Here is a 16444-nt window from a genome sequence, read left to right as displayed (position 1 = left end):
TCCCAAAATAATTGGGCTGTCTGGATAAGAGTCCTTAGAGTGAAATCAGCAGGACTGAGCTGGGGGAAAGGTAGTCCTGGCAGGGGATAGAAACCACCAACCCCTGTCCACCAAGTTAAAACAGACTGCCAAATGGAATGGAGAGAAGAAGTGCACATGTGGAATAATTAGCATGAGAAGCAAGAGACAGAACTGGCAAATAAGGGTCTGAGTACTAATTAATGAAAAAGCTATATCAATTGTAACCAATGAATGCTGATGGCTTTGTTTGCTAAAATGTGCAAAGAGTGTAAAGTTTTGATGGTGGTTGTTGGGATCGGCGGGAGAAATGCAGCATGCAATATGAGTGATCAGCAAATCTCAAACTTTATTGATAGGTACACATCTTTATGTCGGGGTTAATGAGGCTCATACATATTGCAAAGGCGAGCTCTATTATAATCTACTATTGATTAGGTACTTATCAGCCAGCTACGCCTACTTCTGCATTCTTGGGGATATTTTATTGAAACTTTTCTTCATATTTCTGCCAAAGATGTTCTCCCCTATCCTGCTGTTGCACCAAGGGCACGATGTCCTTGCCTGTTATTGGACACTGACTACTGACTCCTATACTTGTCCCCTTCAAGCTTAACCAGCGGCATTATGTCGACGTGACCTCTCAGCTAACCAACTGTCCACAAGGCTCTCCACAGGTGATGAGCCAGACTTTGGTGAGTTGCCCCCCCAATTTCCTAGTTTGTACAGAATACAATAAGGAAATAGGAATTCCTCACCTTGGTGTGTCAAGTGCTGTCACACACCAACCAGGTGATAAGCCTATGCTTGGGACAACACAGAATGTTCTTTTAAACCACACCCATTAAATATTTGCAACTGTGGGTGGCAACTGTCAAAATCACGTCAAGAACTTATAACTCAATTTGAGTATCAATTATTGCATTCCTGTTTCCAGTTCAATTTCATTTATTAGCATCCCAAAATCTCTGCTTTCAGTACATACAGAACAACTTAATGGTTTATTTAAGAAATGGAAATTAGTATAAGTAAAAACTTGCCCACTGTTAGAGACCGAATGCAATTATTTTTCTCGAACCAATGACTTTCACTTCGAAATTGAGACGATCTGTTTTCCAATATTGCCTCCGTTCATCATGGACTGGAAAGCAGCTTCAAGAGAAATAATGAAGTAAGTTTATGCCAAGCAAAACAAGCCAAGTAGCTTCCAAAAAAGAAACCAAAAATGGTAGAAGCAAATGTATTAAGCAGCTCCCAAAAAAGGTGACATACCACTTAGGACCGAATCATATTTATCCTTAATTATGTATTAAATTATGAAGGAGATGAAAAAAAAAAAAAAAGCTAGCCTGTAATAAACTGCTAAGGGCAGCTTTGTGTAACAATTTAAAAATAATTATTTGTAAGCAACAGTTTGATGCTACATAAGACATGATTGGACAGCTCACAAATGCTGTGGGTCACCAACATTTATGAAAGAAAATGTTTATAAATATTGTACAGTAGTGGGAGAAGCTGGTACAAAAGAATCTATCTCTGAGTAAACAAAGTATGAAAGTATGATATATGACTGATATATTTGACCAAGTTACTTCAAAATACATATGTATACCAGTTAGGAGGAATTAGCAATGACTAGAATAAATTGAAATCTAGGAGATTTAGTTATTACTTAATTCTACTAGTTTTCAATCTTGTGGGACTAATGGCTAAAGGGACTAATCACACTCTTCCCTCTTCCTTGAAGGGGACACATTTTTAATACACATCACAACGTTCATATTACCAGACTCCCTTCACTTTTGTATTTCCTTTGTTACAGATACTTTGAACAGACTACAGAACATTTTGTTCTATTAAAAGAAATTAATTTTTACTTTCTTTAGTAAGATGCTTTGCCCTTTCTTCTGTATACTTTTAATTTTTTTTTGTTAGCAAATATAATAACTTCTGTTAGATATTGTGTTTTTAAAGTATAAATTCAAGGATTTAAAAAACCATTTCCTTATACACAAGTTCAAAGAAAGGGGCAGCACTTGAAACCTCTAAGATTAGGATGATTATCACCAGCTGCTAAGATAGCAGTCTAAGAATAAATTCTCCTCAGTACTAAAACAACAATAAAATCTAAATTTATATTACATTATTTTTAAATATACAATAATTCTCTTACAGAACATTTTAATAATAAGTGAAAAATTATTGTAACAAAAATAATGTTTCTAATAAAATACAAAAATCTAAACTGACAAATGGAACAAAGTTAACCTCTGTCATTGTATATAATCAGGTCATTATTCTTCAAAAATGATGTAAATATCTTACCACCCATGCTTGCTATGCCTTCTACCACAGTCTCTCTGACCTGTCAAGGCAAACAAGAGGAGCATTTCACATTTCTTAGAAACATGCCAAGAAACTGCCATAGAAACCACCCAAATCTAAAGACTTCTCTCACTACAGTGGACAGGGCTCTGTTTGGACCAGATTCTTTCATCAAGAGAGGCGTGAATATTTTCTGATAAATTTGCAGGTGGGTTAATTCTTCAATCAGATCCCTGCCCCTACCAAAATTTAATGTCTTGCTATTTTTCCTGGAAAATTACTGATCACTTGAAGAACCAAAAACTAATTCAGACAGATCTCACAGGGAAGGCACAGTTAAGCATATGCTCATTACAAAGTAATAAATGGTGATTATAAAGCTTGAAGTAAAATTTCCAACAAGATCCTCAAAAGCTTTCAGGACACTTAACTTAGCAAGTATTTGAAAGTACTTTTTAAAAATATTTTTGGAAGTCTGAATCTTTAAGTAAAAAAGCACTTCCACCCCATGCTGAAATAAAGAACAGACATGAGCAGCATGTAATCAGAGAAGTCAGTCATACTACAGTCAGACCATTCTCAGCAAGTACCTTTTAAAAAACAGTGCTACCTAATAAGCTTTCAATTATACTTACACATTTTTTAAAGGTCTGTTCAATCCTGAGGCACAGTAAGAGAGCCAGAGACAAAGAAATTAGTCCTGTGGTAGTAGGAGATAGTATCAAAGGCCATAGACTAAACCTAGAAGTTCTCACCTTCAGTTTACCCTCTTGGATCCACTGGCAGAGTTGTAATACACTAGCTTCTTGTTTGTCCATGTAGTTCAACACCAAGAATCTTTCCCTGTGAAAGAAAAGAATGAGCTTTAGTTTAAGAAGCTTTGATCAATGTCCTTGCAAATCTTTTCAAAAAACAGCCTTGATGAAACTGAAGGGTTATGAGCACAAATTATAAAGAAATGTAGCTCAGGGCCTTACTAGTTTGTTGTGACAACTTCCTGCAGTGGGAGCTTGACAGTAACATCAGTCTTAGGAAGATTTCTTCAAGTATCAGATAGAAGAGTAATAAAAATCAAGTAGTAAAGTAGTATCACCAGAACAAGTAAATATCCATAAAATGTGAGCAAATTACTATTCTTTTTTACATTTTCTTTTTCTTTTTTTCAGTGGTAGGGAGAATAATTAGTGAACCTGCAACCAGATGGTGAGACTAACTTAACTTTCAGGTTCCCCACAATTTTGCATATCCTGCTGTCATGGCTTTCCATAGCAATTGAGAAATGGAAATTATCATCAAAAATGATAATTACTTGTAGGGACCTACTGACTAAATTTTCCACTGCACTCTACTATGCATGGTGTATTTTACTAATTTTATCCATTGTTTTACAAGGGCAGACAACTGTAACAGGGACAAGGAAAGATTTTAATTAGGAGAGATGAATTGATTTGCACAGAAATCAAGTCTCCCAAATGTCCTGCAATGCAATGACTGAAAAAATCCAAGACTCTCCTCCTAATCTCTGCCTTAGCTCCATCTGAACCCTACGAGTAAATTCAGCAATTCCCATAGTCAGAACATAATAAAAATGTTCTACCCATATATATCTGTCACACCTACAGTTCCATTATCTAATAAACCCCCAAATACTAAAAATGTAACTTCAGTAAAATCACTGCATCAGCTGCATCCTTATGCCTGAACTACAACATTTTGAGAGAAGGCACTTTGCAAAACTTCTGAGAACAGAACTATGGCAACACCTTCCCTTGTCCTAAAGAATTGTCAGGGATTAAAGGACTGAATCAAGCAACCTCAAACAAAATGTAAAAAAATTATATCTATGATTCTATATAAAAACATCCTTTCCCATTTTTTATGCTGATAAAGACAAATGTAAGAGAAAAGATCTAATGATACCATGATTATATTTTCCTTTTTAGGCACGGCAACATTCTGTTCCAATTACAAGTAGCTACTGCAGATTACAGACTACTGTCCAAACACCATATGAACCATCTACCTGGAACCTGGTCACAAGTTCTGGAGGAGAACTGTACCTTGTGATGTTCCTTTCTTTCTGTATTTTTTCTGTGTCAGGAGGCAGTGGAGGGGGATAAGGGACATCTTTGTTATACTGAGAAATCTGTCCACACAGGATGATATGACTGTTCTGATTCATCTGTTGGGACAGCATAAAGTGAGAAAAATGGCATTCCTCAGTCTCAGAAACTAAATTTTTCAGATGCAATAGATGTTATTGCAAAATTTTCATTAGCCACATTTCCTGTAAGAGTGGGAGAGTTGCATGCAGTCCCACAGAATCTATAACAACATTAAAATAGGTAAAAATGCAAGGTAATAGTGGGTAAATAACTGCTATTCAGGCTAGTGTAATTTAAAAAGGCACAAAATAGAAGGAATATAGGAAATTATTATCTTGCTGTGGGCCCCCAGAATCAGCACCTGAAGTCAATTACTGAAGTGGAAAGCTGTGCTGTATTACAGGCTGGAGTCCAGTATGAGTTCATTGAAAGCTGGGCATGCAGACACTGGAGAATGACTAGAATAAACCTGACAGCTGGAATAATCACCTGACTTATAACTGTATCACTGATGTCACCACCAACATTGTCAAAGTAAACATCCACACCACCTGGGCAGAGTTCACGTAGCTGTTTTGCCACATCCCCCTTCTTGTAATTGATAGCAGCATCAAACCCCATTTCTTGGACCAAAATGGAGCACTTTTCATCTGTGCCAGCAATCCCCACGACTCTAGAGCAGCCCTCCAGACGGCCAATCTGCAGGCACACAGTTAAAAAAAACCAAAACAAACAAACCAACCAAAAACCCCAAACACAAATTAGATCATCCATCTGCATAAATGTACCAGTGGAAGAAAGGGGGTCCTAAGGGGTGTTACAGTTATTCCCATCCCACTAAACCCCAGGCAGCAAACACTCCCATCTCATGTGACACAACCACTTCTTTGCATTCCCTCCTCACAACTACACACAGGGCACAATCAAAATTTACCATCTTTTCAAACCCACTGAGTGCAGACTATGTTTGTGGAATCAACAATGACTGCCAGTACTGGAGAACCAAATATAGTAGAAAATGACCATCTGCCGAGTACCATAACATAACTAATAAAAGGAAAAAAATTAGACAATAATTGATTTAAATACAACCTTCATAGATTTGCTCATGCACTGTTTCTTCATAGCTTCTCTTTATTAGTAGGTCTAAAGTTTGCTTAATATCAATTTTGTTTGTGTATAAATATATATCTAGAGAGATATTTGTAGATAAGCACATACACACCACAAACAGGTTCTGCAAAGCAGAGGAGGATAAAAGGACTGTAAATCTCAAAACACAAAGGATGTCATGGAACACAGCACAAAGGGTTTACCACATTACTATTTTCTAATAGAGAAAAAAAATGGAAGTCCCAAGTCAATACAGTGTTGGGATGGCAGGCTACCATATAAATGTATAATAAATACATGTATATATACACTATCTATTTTACTTGTGCTAGCAACAAGTAATCACCACCATCTGTGTTCTCCTCTCCCTATTTCATGAAACTTGATTTTCACACTGAGAGCGTGTGCCAAATGTGTGAAACTGGCCGTTCCCACAGGATGATATCTGCTCACGTTTACGAAGATTTTATCTGTATATTTAATAAGCAGCATGTTTCAGAAGAGCAAACTTGGTTTGCATGCCCTAAGCCTGCACCCACCTGGCCGGCCAAAGAGCCGCAGGCCCCGGCCGCCCCGCTCACCACCATGGTCTGATTTGCCCCCGCGGCCACATGTCCCTTCTCCCTGATTCCCAACAGCGCCGTCAGTCCCGTGATGCCTGCGGCACCCAGAAAGTAGGAAAGGCGTCCATTTACAAGCTGTGGCTCCAGCTAGGGAACAGAAAGTAGGTAGGAGGTCATTTGTTTGTAAGGTGAGGTTCTGCTCTTAAGATTGCCTGAGGGTAGAAAACGAATTCAGGATATTTACCAGGCAAGGTAAAACTGGTAGGGATGAGCTATCTCTAAACAAGTCTGTACAAAAATGTTATGTCTCTGTGGTTTTAGAAAAAGTTTTTAAGCAAAGTAACTCATAAAAACTTAAATTATGGAAGTGTTAAAAAACAGTTGGGAGATATGAAGTTTCCAACAATGGTGAACTATCCCCATGCTAGCATAAAAGGATAAAAATGCACCATTTTATCAAATATGATGTTTGCAGATCAGTAACAGAGGGTCCTAGAGGAAGGAGTTTATTGGAAAGTATAAATTCTCAAACTACAGTAATTTTCTGTTATGAGAGAACAATCAACACAATATCCCTAACACACTGAAACCTCTTCACTTCCAAATTAATACTGAATACGCTTTCTTATGTGAATGTAAAACCTGAGGTAAAAGCTTTTACTAACATAAGTCAGAAAAATAGATTAAATATACCTAAGTCTTTCATGTGTTAGTTACACTCTCATGAAGAAGTTCTATTAGAATTAAAATCATTAAGAGAATTATTTATTGGAGTAGCTTCAGGGATTATTTTTTTAAAACAACAATTAAAATAATACTGGCCTTAATATATTAAGGTTAATGTATTAACCAGCAAAATTGTTATTAAAAAAAAATATATAAATCTTGGCACCTATGAGTTGATCTGCCTTTTGAGAACTGATTGCTTCAATAAGTATGTTTCTTTTGCACAAAAAAGATAGCGTCATTAGCAGCTATTTAGGGGAAAAAAATAGAAGTTTGGGGTGGAAAAAAGGATTTAGGAAAAAACAAGTCACACACAACCTGGGCTTTGCATTTCTATTACCTTTTGCAGCGAGTCTCCATCAAGAATTGCTGCTGTCTGCCAGGGCCAAGTGAAGGAGGTTACAAAGTCTCCTTTAGCAAGGTGATGGTGCTGGCTCTCCTCCACCACCCCGATGCCCCCACCGTCAGCAACTTCAGACAGCTGCCAGGGCCGCAGGTAATCTGAGCCCGTGTCCTCATTCATTCGGCAGCGCTGAAAGACAAGGCTCTAATGAAAGGCTCTGGTGGAACACAGCTGGTCTACCAGTTCAGGCTGGGTGGGGGACAAAGATGGGTTCTGAACTTCAAACACAAAGGGCTACTCAAAAATCTCTCAATAAGCCCCAAGTATTCATAATCTTTTCTTAGATCCCTCTTTCCCCTTGTTTGCTCACTACAAAAGGAGGATGGACCATCCTGACCTCCATCAGTGTTACCAAAGCCAACACATTCTACAGATGGTGGCTCAAAAGCACCAGCACAACTGACAATGACTGGCTTGGGTCTGATGAGAACCCTACAAATGCCATTCCTGAACAGAAGGAATCCTAGAAATGCAGGACTGAAAAAGAATGCCCACAAGTCATTTAGTCTATGCCTGTGCACTGAAGAGCAGTCAAATACATGTAGACCACCCCGACGGAGATCTGTTTAATGAAACATCTTGAAATGGGACACATTTTCTTTCCAGTCTCCCATGTAGCTACAGCCAATATTTCAAGATTCTTAAACTTTTTCTTAATTCTCAAGCTAAATGTACTTTCTTGAAATCTAGACTGGTTTTTTTTCTACTATTACCATCTATAGAGGGAATAAATCATCAGAATTCTCTTTATAGCAGACTTTTACAGACTGTATCTGTCTGGTTCTTCTTCTACCTTCACTTCCATTTCAACCCACAATTCTCTCAACCACATGAGACACCAATTTCTGTAAATTTGCATGACTGGAAAAAAAAGAATATAAAAAAGGCTAAGTTCAGAAAAAAAGGGATACAAACAAATCTGTAATGGCTTACAGTCTCTTCCTGGTCCAATGAAGTCATATTCCTATATATATATATCCCAAACATATTAATGCCAAATTCCTTCCCAATATAACTCCATCAGAATGAATACAATTACTATGTTACACTAGATATATATTTGTTCTGTAATTGGTAACTTTGGTGTTAAACCTCATGACAGGTAAAGAGTTGAAGGTACTTAAAAGAACAATTTCTGGCTTAGCTCTGAGTCCATCACCTACCATGTAGGGGTCCACTGAGAGATAGAGAGTTTTAACACGCACTTGTCCCGCTTGGACTGTGTCTGCTATTGTACTTTGCTCCAGTCGGAAGTTTTCAGCCACTGGCACTCCATTCTTACCTAGAGTTATATTAGAATTTAACAAATAAATCAATCAATGTAGAACTTTCCTTAACCAACAGAGGAAGGCCTTTTTTTAAGGTAGCCCTTTTTAGGATAAATTAGGTTGAATATTTACTCAGGTGTAAAACTAGAACCAACTACTCTCACCCTTCTGCCTCTTCTGACTCAAGTGAGACTGAGGGAATACAGACTGAAGCCACTACACATGCACATTCTGCAAGGGCATGCCTTCACAGAGTCTTCCTTACATTAAAGCTTCCCAGAAACATCCATAAAATTGTGGCAAGGACCCAGAACTGGAGGCTTTATCCTCAGGTTGGTACCACATGCAGCAGGTCAATCAGACAACTGGAACCACCAGCGCTGAGACAGCCAGACAGCCTTGCCTGTTTCAGGTCAGAGTGACTGCACAGCTAGAGCAGCCTCCTGCTGCACCATTTGAAAGACTTAATTGCAGGTCACACAATAGTTCTCAACACTTAAAACTATTTTAGCATTAAGCAGCATACAATACTCCCTCCAAAACTTAATGTTTTCTACACCAGATTTATGAACTCACTACTCAAAATACTGTGCTGATCCATAACAAGGCAAATGTGTAAACAAGAGAGTAAACAAAACCTCAGCAGTGTAAACTTAAACACCAAATCCTTTGAAACATGAGAGGAGCAAAAGATTCAATATTTACTACAAGGAAATAAAAATTAATGTTAACCAAATATTTTAGACACCTCTTACAATGCAAAAAGAATAAATGTGAGAACTAAAAAGTCATGTGCCCTAATCTTTCTTCACTTTCAGCCTCCACACTTAGAGTTTCCTCATATATTACATGTTAACCCTTTTTTCCTCACACAGCAGTTTAGAAATCTACAGACAAAACAAATGCCGTTTGAATATATGTTACATTTTCAGTAGAAATGTATCTATACTAACACAATTTACATTTATTAATAAATGCAAATTTATTTAAAATATATGTATTTATATTAATGGAAATCAATACATTTATATATAAATAAATGCACTTTAAATAAACTTTATTGCTGCATACAGTATTAAGATATATAAATGTCAATATCTCAAATTAGTGTCTGTTTCTACCCTCACCATTCTGGAGCATTAGGCAATCAGAACAAACACATTGCTTTCGTAGTGGCGAGAAATACATACCAGGCCGTGAATTCAGCACTACTCTTTGTATAATCATCTCTGTTTTTGCAGCAATTTCACACTGGATTTCTACAAAAGAAAATGTTGTTTGAAGGCCTGAAATATATATTTTTTTTTAAAAAAAGAATATGAGGCCAAGTACTCAGTAATTTGGAAACTGGGGATGAAATACAGACCTCCCCAACTTCAGGATCCACGCCCAAGGAAGATATAAAGAATCATATAAACCAACCTCAAGCATAACATAAACAAACATGTGAATAAGGAGTTTCCCTGTTTATCTTATTAAAGCTCTGATTTATACAATGTCACAGTAGCAACTATTGGAAAGAAGGAAAACTGTAATGCACCATGTTCCTTGTAGGGCCATCACCAGCCCCTACCAGGCAGAAGGAGAGGTGTCTGATTAGCTTTCCTGTGCTGAGTGAGAACAGCCCTCTGTTCCCACCGATCAGACACAGAGGCACCTTTGCACACAAAGTCAGGCGCCTCTCAATAAAAGGCAGGAGGCACAGCAGCATAGCAGTCTGCAGGTACATGATAAAAAGATATTGTTGTGTAAGATGTTTTGTAAGAAAAGGCAATTCTTTCTATTAGCAGTGCTCCAAGGTGAGAAAGAATGAGATCATCACTCAATCTGTTCTACAGAAAGATTTGTCCCTGAATTTCAGCAGTTTTAGAAGATGATTGCAAATCTGTGATTTTGCACCTGTAAGACCCAAAGTTATGAAGAGGAAATTACCCTGATTTAACAGGAGAAAAAACATGATCTCACATGCTTTCAGATCTAATACAAAATAAAAATGTGACTACTATTTTCAGCCAAGAGCCATAAATAACCAACCTCCATACGAACAAAGGACATTAAAGAATGAAACATGATAGCCAACATCTTTGTCATAATGTTTACTTTGCTGACAAGAACAGCAAATTGGAGTAAATCTAAAAGATGAGCCTAGAAAGAGTACATCATCACCACTTATCCGACATCTTTGTTCTTTGAACACTGCAAAATACAGAACCTTCTGTCTGTACTGCTACAGTGCTCACATAACAGCACTCACAAACCATCAAGAACTACAGTCTGGAATGATACAAAACAATTAAAAAGTTATTAGGAGAAAAAGTGCATCTCCCTGGCCATCCCTCCCCTCTAAAACACACAGCTGACTCAAAACACAAGTATCTTGTTAAAGAAACAGATCAAGCTTTAACATTTTATTGTGTTTGCACTTGAAAAGCTACTTATTTGGGAAAAGTTACTAAAATGTGAACTTCTTTCTAGTATTTCAACACCTAAGGATGCTACAAGGAATGAATCTCAAATGTGTCTTCACAGCATCACAAAATGTTGAAAAACAAGCGACCTGCAGAGTTCTTTGGACAAAACAGTGTAAAACAATATACTCTACAACAAAAGGAAAAACCTCCACACCTTGATGAAATTACTACTTACCGTTTATAAACAAAAATGAGCATTGAAAATTAAGGACTTAACAACTGAAAAGTGAAAGAGAAATCCATCTTTATACCCACACAGCTGATATAATCTCTAGAACACGAATAATGTAAAACTCTAACAGGAAGGATGGATTAAGAGAAAGTTTGGTAGGTTCAGCTATAGACTTCCTGTGTGATCGTGGGCCCATCTCTGTATTTATTTCACAGAATATTTTTCAGAAAAAAACTCCAAATTCTTCCTGATAACATCTGCCCAAAAAATTACATTCAAGTAGCACAACTATTATTCCCAGAGCAACTGATTTAGCATGTGAGAATTTCTGCTAATACAAGGAGCATTTCATAAACTGTCAGATGTGCCCAGTGCAGTTTAAAAGGACAAGCCCACTCTAGTAAATGATTTGCACACATTTGCAACTCAGCTGAAGTTTATAACCACTGATCAAACTGCTCTGTGCACAAATAATGAGTTAAGACTGCAGTGAATATAAGCCAACAGCATCTGACATGAAATCTGGGCACATCACTCCTCGATATATAGTATCCACACCCATGGCTGAGGGTTTGAGCCTCTGTTTTTAAACCACACAGAGCAGGCAGAATTGCTGTACAGCTCACGCCTTACAGAGCAGTCCACTGTCAAAACTCCATTTTTGTTAGCCTAAAACTAAATATGTGTATTATGCAAACACAAAACCCAATCTGAACAAGAGAGAATGAAGATAATTTTTATTGTGACTAACATAGTCCTGAAATATCTGCTTTCTATGATTATACAGAGGGGGGAAAACCCAGTTATATAAAGAAAAAAAAATCCAAGATATTAACATACTAAAAGGAAGACAAAGCAATACAGAGCAGCATAGTTAGATGAGAGTAGAAAAATTATCCAATGTAAGTTTAGACTACTTCTCTGAATGCCTGACATTTTGAAGGAACAAAAACACTGTTTATTTCCCAATTTGTTTTCACAGCTTTTGTTTGAGGAGCCTGTGTACTGATTCAATTTGAAGATCTTCCAGATACTACGAGTGGGTGGACAAAAAGTGAAACTGGCAACTGAATTGTCTCCAATTCTGTGACAGCTGCCACAGCACACAACACTGCAGAAGGACATTCACTTCTAAACAGGACTGCACCTACAGTGGAAGTCAGCAGCACCATTACACAAGCAAATGGTCACAGTAACACCATAACACAATAAGAATCAAACTTTCCTCACACTGAAAACCATACAGAGGTGGCTAAAGAAAATAAGTAGAGGCACCATCTTTTAGCACTGTACAGCGAAGGAAACTTTTGGAAAAAGAGAACAGATTTTCTATAAAAACTGAAATAAAGGCGATTTGTATCATATACACAACTCTTTTCAACACACACATAGTGCCAGTGTGCACGATGTTTTTGACTATTTTTTGAAAAGACAACACAATCATTATTTTTTAGCTTGTCCAGAAAAAAATCAATCTGAGTTGGTTTAACTCCTTAAATCAAATAGAGTAAAAATTCGAAGTTTTAACATCATTGTGCTATGCCAATCACCTGATCCACCCTATGAGTAGATCAGGAGCATTAACCAGTGCAACAGCAGCATCTTCAGGGGAGTCTCAAGCATGTTTCAGCCCAGTTTTACTTCTCCCCTTGCCTTTCTTTCCCCACTGTTTCAGAGACACATGACAACTCCTTTCAAAAAGTTAAATAAATTCCTCAGTGCTAAAATGCTCCAGTTTGTTTGCCCTGGGCTTGGTTCCCAGAACTTCTTGTTTCTGTGACTGCCTATACTCTTTGCCAAAACAAGTCACCTGCTTCCAAGTTATTACAGCCCATGCCAGATGCAGTTCAGTGAGAATGCAAAAGGAAGAACAGGTAGTCCTGTATCAGGCCCAGGCAACAAGGAGGAAGGCGGCAGGCATCTAAACAGAGAAAACGATCTGGAAGTCCTCTGAAACTGTGATGTCAAAATGGCTGGAGCAAGGATCCTCAAAGGAAACTCAAGGAAAGAAATTTCAAGAATGACTCTGAATGAGGAACATGCAGGAAGAAAAGAGGGGAAGAGCTGGGACTAGGAATCAGTAAGAACAGAGGAACATGACAAGAACAACAACTTAATGGCCAGTGAAACAGAGAAGGGCAAAACAGAATGGGGAGAGAGAAGTGAATCAAGTGGGAACAATGAATGAGAGAACCAAGCAAACTGAGGTGGGAATGACTGGCTAAAAAACAAGAAGAGACAACTGTAGCTGGCAAGGTGAGGTAAATGGAAATGGAAAAGTAAATATAATGGATTAAGTATCAAAGTTTCCACCAGCTCCACTAAGGAGTCCTACATTTGATGAATGCTAATTAATGGTAAGCCAGAATCAATACCAACTGTCATGAATGGAGAAAAATACATGCCATAAAAAGCTAAGTACTTTTATGAATTGAACCAATAAACTTAGATTTCCTAATGTTATATGTTTCATCATTGAATTTTCTGATGAGAAGTCTCTCTCATAGTGTTTTCTTCATGTGGTTTTTCTGACACAGTATAAGTGTTGAGGGCAGGCTCCAATCTTTCCTCCAAGAAGCAGATGAGAAAGAAAGACAATAGTATTAGGATCTTGATCCAGGCATCTCTTTTTTTATATATCCCCAAGAAGCCTAATATCTTTCAGCTTTTTATCAGATTTCACTGACCTACAAATCAAAAGTTCCAGTAAGCATACTCATTAATATCTCCATATAGATATAGATATACAATAGGACTGTATAAACTTTACTTTTTCAGATTCAGGTGCAAAAAAAAAAACCCTAAAAGCTTTTAGGTACCACATCTTGAACTTTTTTTTTTTTTTCCCACAAAGTAGTTGCACTGTGTTAGAGTTGCTGAAAACTGTTTAAAATACCATATCTGTATATGGTCTATATACAAAAGGCCTATTCCTTCTTGGCAAGATTTCACGTAAGGAATGCAGATTGCTCCCATGGCGGCAGGAGCATCACCCGATGGGTTTTTTGAGAAAGCGACAATGCAGTTTGCAGGCTCCCACGTGAGAGCCCCTCAGAGAGCCTAGTGACTACCCAGGCTGTCAGGTACGCCCAAAGACCAAGGCAGAAAGCAGCGCTGCCAGAGGTGGAAGAGCCCTGGAGAGAGCCCTGCAGACGGGTCATCACCAGATTCGGAAGCCGCAGACAGAGCAGCCCAGGAGAGAACCCAGCGAGGCAGCACAGGGAGCTCAGTCCTATAAGGCGGCTCAGTCCTACAGGCTGGTCCGGGGCTGCGGGGGGCTCCGCTCCCCAGGAACGCCTCCACCGCCCCGGGACGCGCTGTGATCAGGGGGCTCAGTACAGGCCAATTCCAGCTCGCGTTCCAGGGATCGGGCAATGCTAGCAGCCTCTCCCAACCTCTTCCGCACCTGTGCTCCCACCTGCCCCGCAGCGAGAAGGTGCCAATGTCTGAGGATACGGCTCCTGGGAAGGGGAGTACGAGCTCTACCAAGCACCCGCCCCCCAGGCCGAACTGCGGCTCGCCCCCGGCACCGCTGCACGCCCTCAGCGCCCGCAGCCCCCGCTCACCTTGAGCCGACCCGAGCGCCCCAGAGACCGCCCGGCCCGGCCCCGCGCGCACGCGCGCCGACCTTAAACAGGGAAACGCCGGGGAGGCCCAGCCTTAAAGCGGCGATGGCCCGGCCCGGCTATGGCGGTGTGAGGCGCTGTGGTAGGATGTCCTCCGAATCGCACAATCACACAGAATCATTAAGGTTGGAAAAGGCCTCCAAGAGCATAGAGACCAACCTTTCATTGAACACCCTGTCTACTAGACAGGACACTAAGTGCCACATACGGCTTATTGAACGCCTTCAGGGAATGTAAGTCCACCCTTTCCCCAGGCAGCCAGATTCCAGTTAATGTTTAATAAACCATTCAGTAAAGAAATTCTTCATAATGTCCAAACTGAACCTCCTCTGGCATAGCTTGAGGCCATCTCCTCTTGTCCTGTTTCTAGCTGCCTGGGAGAAGAGACCAATCCTCATGCAACTACAATCTCCTTCCAGGTAATTGTAGAGAGCAATAAAGTTCTCCACCCACCAAGTCTGCTTTTCCTCAGGATAAAATCCCCCAGCTCCCTCAGCCACTCATCACACCTGTGCTCCAGACCCTTCACCACCTCCACGGCCCTTCTCTGGATCTGTTCCAGCATCTCAAAGTCTTCTTTGTTGTGACGAGCCCAAAACTGGGCACAGCACTCAAGGTGCGGTATTGCCCGTGCTGAGTGCGGGGGGACAATCCCTGCCCTGCTCCTGCTGGCCACACTGCTGCCGATACACACCAGGATGCCCCTGGCCTCCCTGGCCAGCTGGGCACACAGTGGCTGGCGTTCCTTCCACTGCCAACCAGCATCCCCAGGTCCTTTCCCTCCAGGCAGCTTTCCAGTCACTCTTCCCCAGGCCTGTAGTGCTGCATGGGGTTGCTGTAATCCAAGTGCAGGATTCGACACTTGGCCTTTGTGAAAAGCGCATGTTATATGGCTCTACACAGATATTTACTATTTTGTTGTATTGATTTGTAGTGCTGCATTAACATTTTAATAGTATGGCAAATGTAGTTTTGTAGTTAAAAGGTAACTTTTGTAGTTAAAATAGGAACTACGTAAGCGGGATATTTTTTTAAGAAAGGAATGAAGTACTCGCACCAGATACCAGCTACAGGACACCTAAATCTTCCAGAGAAAAAGAATTTATTGTTCTCTTATCAGAAGAAACTAGCTTATTCCTGCCTTGCTCAGGACCGAAGACGCAGTTAGGATTAAGAGGAAGAAGCTGACGATGACAAGACGGAATCCTTTGTTTGAATGGAATTTATGCATCATGTATGAGATGTATGAATATTCGACGGGCTATTGCTTTTAAGGGTTAATCCTCTGTTAATGGATGCCCTTTTTCATGCTTATGCTGCCCAGAAAAAGGTACTCGGATGTCCGTAACCCTTTGTTTCTATTATCTCATATTGTCCTAATTCAAATTGTCCAAATTATTATTACTCTGATTGTCTTACTATCTTTACAACCATGTTATTACTATTAAACTTTTAAAATTTTAAAAACAAGTTATTAGTGTTTTTCACAGCCTTGTTAAACTGAGGTGCTGGGAGAAGGCATTTACACTTTATGAGGGCACAGTTTCTTCGTGTAACACTGGGAGACTTTTGCTCCTCACATGTTCCAGTGGATGAGATTTTGTTCATTGCTGCGATACAGGGTTGTTTGATAGCTATTCCTAAAATTTCACTG

General features: G+C 39.4%; 1 protein-coding gene across 4 annotated transcripts; it reads right to left on the bottom strand.

The window, feature by feature from the left end:
* Positions 1 to 343: 343 nt before the first annotated feature.
* PTGR2 (prostaglandin reductase 2) lies at positions 344 to 14806 on the bottom strand. Of its 4 annotated transcripts, XR_010440408.1 has the most exons (11): positions 14731 to 14806; positions 9712 to 9780; positions 8417 to 8535; positions 7191 to 7382; positions 6101 to 6271; positions 4938 to 5147; positions 4404 to 4525; positions 3099 to 3186; positions 2979 to 3003; positions 2344 to 2383; positions 344 to 1170 (listed from the first exon to the last, which is right to left on the bottom strand). XR_010440408.1 is itself a non-coding variant. In XM_064713847.1 (10 exons), exons 2-10 carry the CDS (start codon positions 9746 to 9748, stop codon positions 1106 to 1108), a joined length of 1044 nt encoding a protein of 347 aa, XP_064569917.1. In that variant the 5' UTR covers positions 9749 to 9780; positions 14731 to 14806; the 3' UTR covers positions 344 to 1105. The 4 variants fall into 4 exon arrangements, 3 of the variants coding, with proteins under 3 accessions (XP_064569917.1, XP_064569918.1, XP_064569919.1); XM_064713847.1 differs by lacking the exon at positions 2979 to 3003; XM_064713848.1 differs by lacking the exons at positions 2979 to 3003; positions 14731 to 14806 and adding an exon at positions 14571 to 14706.
* Between the last annotated feature and the right edge of the window lie 1638 nt (positions 14807 to 16444).

The sequence above is a fragment of the Zonotrichia leucophrys genome, chromosome 5 (genome assembly GCF_028769735.1).
Source record: "Zonotrichia leucophrys gambelii isolate GWCS_2022_RI chromosome 5, RI_Zleu_2.0, whole genome shotgun sequence".
Taxonomy (NCBI): domain Eukaryota; kingdom Metazoa; phylum Chordata; class Aves; order Passeriformes; family Passerellidae; genus Zonotrichia; species Zonotrichia leucophrys.
Note: the sequence above shows the minus strand (reverse complement) of the source record. Positions and strands in the feature narration are given on the sequence as shown.